General features: G+C 56.0%; 1 protein-coding gene across 2 annotated transcripts; it reads left to right on the plus strand.

The window, feature by feature from the left end:
• The first annotated feature begins 355 nt into the window (after positions 1 to 355).
• On the plus strand, positions 356 to 6584 carry OTP (orthopedia homeobox). 2 transcript variants are annotated; one of them, XM_003642956.6, is made up of 3 exons: positions 356 to 765; positions 1713 to 2122; positions 5954 to 6583. In XM_003642956.6, the coding sequence occupies exons 1-3, from the start codon at positions 729 to 731 to the stop codon at positions 6482 to 6484; spliced, it is 978 nt and encodes a 325-aa protein (XP_003643004.1). In that variant the 5' UTR covers positions 356 to 728; the 3' UTR covers positions 6485 to 6583. The 2 variants fall into 2 exon arrangements, with proteins under 2 accessions (XP_003643004.1, XP_040511931.1); XM_040655997.2 differs by lacking the exon at positions 356 to 765 and having other exon boundaries at positions 1578 to 2122; positions 5954 to 6584.
• The last annotated feature ends 2748 nt before the right edge of the window (positions 6585 to 9332 follow it).

Raw genomic sequence — 9332 nt, forward strand, 5'->3', positions numbered from 1 at the left:
CGCGGGACTTTCTCTCCCGCCGGGGCTGCCTGAGAGCCGCCGTCCCGCCGTCCCCCCCGCCGCCGCCGTCGACCCCGCCGCCGCTCCCAGGGCGAGAGGGGCAGCGCCGCCCGGCCCGCGCCGCCCGGCCGCCGGCGCGCAGCCGTTCGCGACGCCCCCGGTGTGGCGGGGGGCTCCGAGCCGCCCCCGGGGAGACGGAGCTGCTCGGGGCAGGGGACGCGCTCCGAGAAGGCACGGAAAATAAAAGGAGGGAGAAAAGGAACGATCGTAAAAGCCGATAAACGACGGGTGACCCGGAGCTGGGAGAGGGGCGGCCAACTGCGCGCTTGGAGGAGAAGGGAGAAGGGGAGAGGGGGAGGGCGGGCGCGGAGGCGAGCGGAGCGGGGAAGGGAGCGGCGGCGCGGCGCGGGCCGGCGGCGGGAGGCCGGGGCGGCGGCGGGCGGGCGGCGGGCGGGCGGAGCGGGGCGCTCCGGGCGCTGACATTTGCAGGCTGCCCTCCTGATTGGTCCCCGCGCCGAGCTGCTCACGGGTTCATTGAAGTGTTAAGCACCTCCCCGTCTCTCTAAAGGACATTATAATGCAAGAGACCCCCTTTTTAACCACACACCGAATTTTCTTTCATTTAGGCGATCTATATATATCTATATCTTATATCTTATATCTATTTTAAATAACTTAAGGCCGCTAAAATTTGGGGGGGAACAGCCTTCGCCCTGGAGCGGTGCGCGATGCTGTCTCACGCCGACCTCCTGGACGCCCGTCTCGGTGAGTTCCCCGGCGCTCCCCCGCCCCGCGGCGGCTGCACCGGCGGCGGCGAGCGGGGCGGAAGCCGGGGCAGGAAATTGACAATTTGTTCCTTATTTTACCTTAATGCGATCTAAATGGGCTAATTCCTTTAAAAGTAATTGTACTGTATTAAAGTTTAATTTGATTTAACATCGTCTTTAAAAAAAAAAAAAAAGAGAGAGAGGGAGAGAGAGAGGGAGACCTACGGAGTGTGCGGATCCACAGCGAGTTGCGGATCATTTAATCTCTTTTTCCTTGTTTTTATACACATATCTGTGCGTTATGATGACTGTGATGAGCATTATTACTTTAGGGCAGACGAACTCGATGGTATTTACGAAGGAGTTCGGGGTGGCCTTTTCCTGCTTGCCTGCTCGCGTTCTTCTCGCCTTTCTTCCTTCAAAAAAAAAAAAAGCCAACCCAAATCTCTTCATCCGCCTCTTTGTGGCTCTTCATCCGTACGTTGTTTCGGAGGAGAAGAGTGAGTGAGGAGAGGGGAACGCTGCTCGGCGGCCCCCTCCCGGCTCCTCGGTCGGTGACGCTCCTGGCAGCGGGGTAGCCGCAGCCTCATCTCTTTCTCTCTTTTCTCTCTGCCTCTTTCTTTCTTTCATCAGCTGGGAAAACCCCGAGCCGAGCCTGGCAAAACTTGCCCCCCTCCCCCACGCCCCGCTCCCCTCCCTTCGCCGCGTTAGGGGAGGCCCGGCGGGGAGCTGTTATTTAAGCGGGAAGAGGAGCGGCTCGCCGTAAAGTTTTCTCTCCCCCTTCCCGAACCGCGGTGGACCGGGGGCTCTGCGCTGCGCGGGCCGCGGGAGATGGGGCCGGTGGGGCCGGGTGCTCCTCGCCGCTCCCATGGATGCGAGCGGGGCTGAGGCGGGGGCCGCCCGCCCGGCTGCAGGGCAGTGACCGCGGCTCCGTTGCTTCCGCAGGGATGAAAGATGCGGCCGAGCTGCTGGGACACCGGGAGGCGGTGAAGTGCCGGCTGGGCGTGGGGGGCTCGGATCCGGGGGGTCACCCGGGAGACATGGCCCCGAACTCGGACACGGTGGAAGGGACCACCCTGCTGCCGGGGGAGGACATCACCACGGTGGGATCCAATCCCAGCTCCTTGGCCGTCAGCGCCAAAGACGCCGACAAGCAGCAAGGCCAGCAGGGCGGCCAGAACCCCAGCCAGGCGGGACAGCAGCAGGGCCAGCAGAAGCAGAAGCGGCACCGCACCCGCTTCACGCCGGCGCAGCTCAACGAGCTGGAGAGGAGCTTCGCCAAGACCCACTACCCGGACATCTTCATGCGGGAGGAGCTGGCCTTGCGCATCGGCCTCACCGAGTCCCGGGTGCAGGTATGTGCGGCCGTCCCCGCGCAGCGCCGGCTCCTGCCGGACCCCTTCCCGGGGCCGCGGGCGACGCCTGGGCTGGCGCCGGGCTCGAGGGCGCGGCCGGGGGGGTCGGTTTCCCCAAATCTCAGCCGGGGAAACTGCCCCCGAGCGCAACAGTTCGGGCAAGAAAGCTCTAAGCCAGACTCCCTCACTCCCCGCCCCTTTCCGCTGTCCCTGCAGGAGGGTGGCGGAGACGGCGCGCCGTGGGCCGTCCCCTTGTCCCCTACACGCCCGCACCGCGGCGGTCCCGAGCGGGACGGGGGCGGAGCGGCCCCTGCCCGCGGCCCACGCGTGGGCTCCTGCTGGAGCTCAAAGGAGGACGCGGGAGCCGCAGCCCGAGCGGGGGTAGCTCCGCCGTGGCGAAGGGTCCGCGCTCAGAGGAATCGCCCCGGCTCGGCGAGGCCGTCCCCGAACCCCCCCCCGCCCCATCCCCCGCGCCGGGGCAGCTGTTCGCGGTGCTGAAAGGAGGGTGCGGAGGGAGGGGAGGAAGCCGTTTGCCAGAAGGCACTTCGGTGAGCGCAGAGGTATCTGAAATAGGTGTTTCCTCGATTAAAATGTCGGATTCGGCGGGGGGAGCGAGTAACTTCGACACGCAGGGAGCAATTTCTCTGTCGCCTAAAGTACGCGCAGATACGCGCACAGAGAGACAAACCGTTGCACGCAGGCACATAGGAAAGCACTGAAAGCAAATGAGAGGAGGTCGGAGGAGGGACAGATGGATTTCTGTCGGACCGCTCGGCGTGCGCTCCGCGGCCAGAGCTGTGGTAATGCCCGCCCGGCCCTCCTCGAGGCAGCGCACTTCGGTAGCGGAGCGCTCACTGTGGGATGCGCTCCTCCCGCTGAGGGCAGAGCTCCGGGAGCTCCGGCTCTCCAAATTCCCGTCGGCAAGCCCGGGCTCCTCTGCCCAATAAAGGCACGCAGCAAAAACCCCTGAACAGAAACCGTCCCCGCTCCCGAATGTGACAGAAAATGCGCGTCTGCTTCTAGAAAGTAAAACAATTTGACCCAGCCTACGCGGGACTATAATTAGTTTAAATTAAGAAAGAAATTAGATTCACAAATAAAATATAATTGGACAACTGACTCTATGAAAAAAGAAAACGAGGTCTATTAAACTTTATTGGGTTTCCCAAAGGTTAATGATACCAATTTCAATATTAGGAGTGTGGTAAATGAAGTAAAATATAAAATGGAAATAGTTATTTTCTAACAGCACATCAAAGAAATCCGTAGAAAGAAAGACAAAGTGTTTTAATGGCCTCAGCATAATCTTAAACCAATGATAATAGCTCGAGGCTGCTGATAAAAACAGTTTAATAGGGTGGCAATTTAAATATTTTTTACAATAATGTTCTGTAGTTTAAAAAGTAATCAGATCAACACAACCTTCTTAATTAACACTTCAAAATGATTAACATTATGTAATCTAGTGCAAAATAATTTATGTAAAACGTATTTACTTCACAATCTGCTGTACCACCGCTCCTTGACCAAATTTAAATTAAATAGTAATTGGTTTATGTTCTTATACAAGTACTTTATAGTTTTCTTTATAGTTAACAGATTGCCCACACATTCCTTGCAGCGCGAGGGCTCCGCATTGATTAAGAAGTGATATAAATAGTTAATTTATAGCGGCCGTATATGTTTGTAAGGGTTTTGGATGCCAGGATAAATTACCTCTTCCCTCGTCCTAGATCTGTATTTAATGTATATGATACATTTAAATAATTATTAGAGCGGCTGGTGCTTAAACGAGAGTCCAATTCCACGTCTGATATTGCTGTGCTTTTCAGGCTGGTGTAATAAAACCATTCTTTTTATAGCATGCCATTATTAGAAACCAATTTCAGAATTATTTATAACCTGGAATGGCTTATTAAGCAGCAATGCGAGAATCATGCAAATTACGCGATCAAATGCAATATAATAAGCATAATCATTAGTCTCTAGCACGGATTAATTAACTTTCAATATTTTATTTACATAAAAACCAAATCAGTGAAATAACTTCTGCACAGTCAGGCTTGCCTTTCAATATTTTATACGAACAAAAATAATGTGCTGTAATTCCATTGACCGTGTCCCCCACAATGGTCCCGTCACCTGCCACATCTTAATAGGGGACAAGCTGAGAGTATTTTCTAGTTTTCTAATGGAATGAGAAATTGCATTTTCTCCCTCTCCCAGCACTATTAAAGTGTAATGAATTCGGCCCAGAGTTCACGGCTGGCTGATCGAAATGAACCTGAGATCTGAGCTTTAATACAGCTCTCCAGATTTCCTACCAAATCTTCACATTAATCATCCGCTGGATTCCAATGAGATCTTCATAAAGCTCTGGCTCCTGGAAAAAAAAAAAAGGAAAAAAAAAGGGAAAAAAAGGGAAAAAAAAGGGGGGGGGGAGGGGGGGGAGGGAGGGGAGAAAAGAAAAAGAAAGAAAAAAGAAAGAGAAAAGGAAAAAAAAAAGAAAAAAAGACTAAAAAAAAAGTGATATTCTCTCTCCTCTCTCTATTCCTAACCCGTTTATAGCTGGGGAATTAAACGGGCTATATATTTTGAAATACATTTACAGTACGTCTACATTACTGTAACCGCAGATATCATCAAGGCAGATTTTTAGATTCCAACCTCCATTAGATTCTCACTGTTGTATTAATAATTTTCAGGTGATAGCTGCATTTTAAAAGGAGTCCGAAGTTGCCCGGTGCCCGTGGGTAATATATTTCCCGAGTGCCATGTGTGCATTTTCAAGATCTCCCCCAGGTTTTCTGCACGTTCTCATCTGTCATGCACCAGTTTTCAACTGGAAACATTCACATTTTAAAAGCATATGCGGTGCAGCTATGAGCTGCGGCCATCAGACCTGATGGAGATTCTTTACAACACCAGTAAACCATGAAACATAAAAGATTTTGTAGCCGCAATTTAACTATTAACCCTAAAACATAATTGAACGCGGTTTTTCGATTATTCCTATAACATTTAGTTCCTTTACAGCTGCTCGCCCCCGTTAATGGGCGCCGGTGTTTCTCCGTGCAGGTATACACAGAACTGAACGGCAAACTCCGGCTGCCGGGGGTGGCAGCGCTCGGCCCCGTTTCAGGCTGGTTGCTCTTTCCCCGCAGCTGACATCCCGGTGCTGTCGGGAACGGCGCAGCGGCCTTACGCCGACCAAAGCGCCGCGTACACCAAAACCACCACTTTTGTTACAAGGAAAAAAAAAAAAAGAAAAAGAAGAAGAAAAGAAAGAAGGAAAGGAAGAAAGGCGGGAGTGCGGCTGGGCCAGGCTTCGCTGCCCGCGGGGCCGCCCCGGAGCTTTGCTCGGCCCTCGGGTCCGCCGCTCTGCTCCCACGGAGGGCACAGAGCTCTGCCCCGTGGCATATTTCATTTGGCATTTTGGCATTATTAGTTTCTCCCTTCTGGGAGAGCGGGGACGGGCGCGTCTCGCCGCGCCTCACCTCCGCCCGAGCGAGGGGGCTGTGGGCAGCTCCGTCCCGAGGCGGACACGCGGACCCCCTCGTTGCCAGAAGTTGCGGCAGTTCACGCAGCGTTCGCACGGCGGCTCGTGGGGCCGCAGCCGTGCAGGGGGCCGGAGGAGGCGCGGGAGGGCGAGCGGGCAGAGGAAGGGCGGGGGCCGCTCCGGACCGCAGCGCGCCCCGCGGGCCCCTCCCGCCGCGCCCCCTAGCGCCGGGCCGGGAGCGCCCGACGGGGGGGCGGGGGGGTGGGGATGGGGGTCGGGGCGGGCAGGACGGGGCGGGTGTCGCTAACAGAGCCTGTCGCTGCGGCCCCCAGGTGTGGTTCCAGAACCGCCGGGCCAAGTGGAAGAAGCGCAAGAAGACGACCAACGTCTTCCGAGCCCCGGGCACGCTGCTGCCGACGCCGGGGCTGCCGCAGTTCCCCTCGGCCGCCGCCGCCGCCGCCGCCGCCATGGGCGACAGCCTCTGCTCCTTCCACGCCAACGACACGCGCTGGGCCGCCGCCGCCATGCCCGGGGTGTCGCAGCTGCCGCTGCCGCCGGCGCTGGGCAGGCAGCAGGCCATGGCGCAGTCCCTGTCCCAGTGCAGCCTGGCGGCCGGGCCGCCGCCCAACTCCATGGGGCTCTCCAACAGCCTTGCGGGCTCCAACGGCGCCGGGCTGCAGTCGCACCTCTACCAGCCCGCCTTCCCCGGCATGGTGCCCGCCTCGCTGCCCGGCCCCAGCAACGTGACGGGCTCGCCGCAGCTCTGCAGCTCCCCGGACAGCAGCGACGTGTGGCGGGGAACCAGCATCGCCTCCCTCCGCCGCAAAGCACTAGAGCACACAGTCTCCATGAGCTTCACCTAATGGCCGCCGCCCCGCGCCGCCGCCGCCGCCGCCGCCGCCTCGCCCCGCGCCCCCGCTTCGCCCGCCCCCGCCCCCGTCCCCGACCCCGCTCCCCACCGCCCCCGCCCCGGCCCCCGCCCCCGCCCCGGCGGACCCCCGCCTGCCCCCACCTGACTTACCAGGGAGTCGACTCAGGATCTGAAATCAGACGCCACCGGACTGGTTTGTGGGCCGAGACCCCCTCAGCCCTCCCCGCGTCCCCCCCCTCCCCACCCGCCCCCCGACGGCCGCCTCTCTCCAGCTGCCAGGGGCACCCCCGGCCCTGCCTCCCGCCCGTCCCCCGCCGCGACCCGCCGCCCGTCCGAGCGGCCCTGCGAAGAAATGCGATTTGGTTTTGGTTTCGGTTTATTTCTCAAGAGTAGCGACCCCCGCCCGCCTCGTCGGCGGCGAAGGCAGCGCCGTCGGGGCACGGGCGAGCGGGCGCGCGGAGCGGCAGGAGAGCGCCCGAGGGAAATCAAATCCATTTCGAAAAAAGCATTTACAAACGAAAGAGAGAGAAAAGGGGATAAAAAAAAAAAAACATAATCTTTTCTTTTGTTTTTGTAAACGTAAAAAAAAAAACCGCGCGTAAAAAAAAAAAAAAAAAAAAAAAAAAAGCAAGAGCACTTCCCTTTTTCGGACCTTTGATTTCGTGACGGTTTAGTTGCCGATCTGCCCCACGTTTATTTATGCATTTATTTACGTTCCTGCTGCTATTGTCCCTCCTGCATCTTCCGCTGCCGCCGGCGGAGGCGCCCGCCGCGGCCGCGGCCCCCGCCCCGCCCGGGCCGGCCCCGCGGCCCGCCCGCCTGCATGTGCCGGTCACCCCGCCGCAGGGCAGGGCCGCTGGAGGAATGAGCAAACAATGTGAAATAGGATGTTTTGTGTAGATGAAGCATTCTTGTTACATGCTGGTCGATTCGTGCTATGTTTTAACTTATTGTCTGTGCTAATTTATTGAATTTTGCGTTTCTTAATAAATGTTTGAGCTAATATAAAGCATATCATTTGACCTTTCCCGACGAGTTTATATCAAGTTAATGTAAATGGATAAATAAAATCATTTTCGGTATGTGATATGAAGGATTCGGTGTGGCGTGTGAGATACGAGAGGTGTCGTGAACTGCAGGCGAAAAGGAAAAAGAAAGAAGAACGAGATTTCTTGCTTTTGGGTTCACAGATTCCCTTGTCATACGTGTGGGAACGGTTTGCTTGCTTGAATTTTGCATCGAAGCGTGTCACTTACCACGATTTTAATACTTCATGATTAATAAACTTTTGTTAATCTTTCTGCGTAATTGGCCTTTCCGCTGCCAGGAAGGTGAAGCTCCGCCGCGGCGCGGGGCGAAGGCGCAGCGGGGCCGGGGGGTGCGGGCCGGGGCTGCAGCGCGGAGAAGCGCTCCGTGTCCCGGAGCCGTCCCGAAAGGAGCGCACGGCTGCCGGCGGGGTGAGCCCGTGGAGCTCCTCCGATCGGTCCCGTGCAAAGTTTGACGCAGTGCGTGTGTACGTGTGTGCGTGTGTGTGTGTGTGTGTGTGTGGAGGGGGAGTTGAGGGAGGATGAAGAACTTCGCCGAGCAACTCGCAGCCCGTTTTTCTTTCTGCTTCTCTTCCCTCCTCTTTTCGTTTTGTAATGCGGTGCGCTGAGATCTCTTCCCCTTGTACATCAATTACACACCTCTTAATTACACACCTGAGAGTGCCCAGCTCTGTAGGCACCCGCAGAAGGGTCCTTGCCTGCTTCAAAGTGCATATTACACACGCATATTTAATTTAAAAGAGAAATAAAAGGAGGATAGATTACTGAGGCTCCAGGCCAGCAGTGAGCCTGACGGGGGTCACCCCGGGAAGCAGCTCTGAGCCCTTTGGCAGGAGCCTTGGTGCCAAAACAGCCTGGGGGCTCACCCCGTGAGTGGAAAGGGGTGTTGCTGCCTCCAGCTCCCCCCTCCACAGCCCGGCCTTGGGCTGTGCCCTGCAGCACTGAATCAGAAATCCGGGGTCAGCCCTCCGGATCAGCGTGCAAGGGAGAACGGGGGGGCCCCGGCACTGCCCTCTTGCACACCCCTTTCCCCTCACTGAGGGAACAGGTAGGCGCCTGCCTGGGTGCGGGGAGTGCAGATCTCACCCTGCTTCTCCCAAATGTATGGAGGGTTGTTTACAGGCATGTAATTTTTACAGCTGCTTTATATCGCTGTAAGCAAGACAGCTTTATGATGTAGGAGTGCAGTAAAGTGCGGTGTGGAAGATCTTTTTAAAAAAAATGTGCTTTTTAATGGTAGAGAGAAACGCTTTCTCTGGTTGGGGGCAGAGGATTGAGACACAGCACGTAACATCCAGCTCTTGGCTCCGAGCATCACAGCCTATGAAGGGGCCCTGTGAAGGCCCTCCTGCTTAGTTCTCACTCCCAAAACATCCATCATTTCCTCCATATTCTAATGAAACTCTTGTCCTGGTTATGAGCAAAGCTTTCTGATCCTACCCAACTTTGATACGTTTGTTTCCATGGCAATAGATCTTTGTGTTCTGAGTGTTGGAGGTTTTTGAAATCATACATACCCTCAGCACCAGCTGAAGCCGTGCAACATACAGCATCTAAGCCGATGCTCTGGTGTTTGATGTTGACTAAAGGAAGGGAACCGCAGGTCTCGCCTGTATACATCACAGGCTGTGTGCGAACAAACTTCTTACAGAACCTCACCCTCACTGATATTAAAATAATAATAATAATAATAATAAATTAAGGAACAGTGACCGGTTCTGTCTAACAACAGGAGCAGCTCGGCTTCATTCACATGAAGTGATCAAAACAAATGTGAGAAATCCGGGTAAATGC

The sequence above is a fragment of the Gallus gallus genome, chromosome Z, assembly GCF_016699485.2.
Source record: "Gallus gallus isolate bGalGal1 chromosome Z, bGalGal1.mat.broiler.GRCg7b, whole genome shotgun sequence".
Lineage (NCBI taxonomy): Eukaryota > Metazoa > Chordata > Aves > Galliformes > Phasianidae > Gallus > Gallus gallus.

What these genes read in the sequence shown, in the direction of transcription:
- OTP (XM_040655997.2), top strand. Translation starts at nt 1,640, where the DNA reads ATGCGAGCGGGGCTGAGGCGGGGGCCGCCCGCCCGGCTGCAGGGCAGT. An exon ending in TCACCGAGTCCCGGGTGCAG is followed by an intron (nt 2,123 to 5,953) that starts GTATGTGCGGCC and finishes TGCGGCCCCCAG; the next exon opens with GTGTGGTTCCAGAACCGCCG.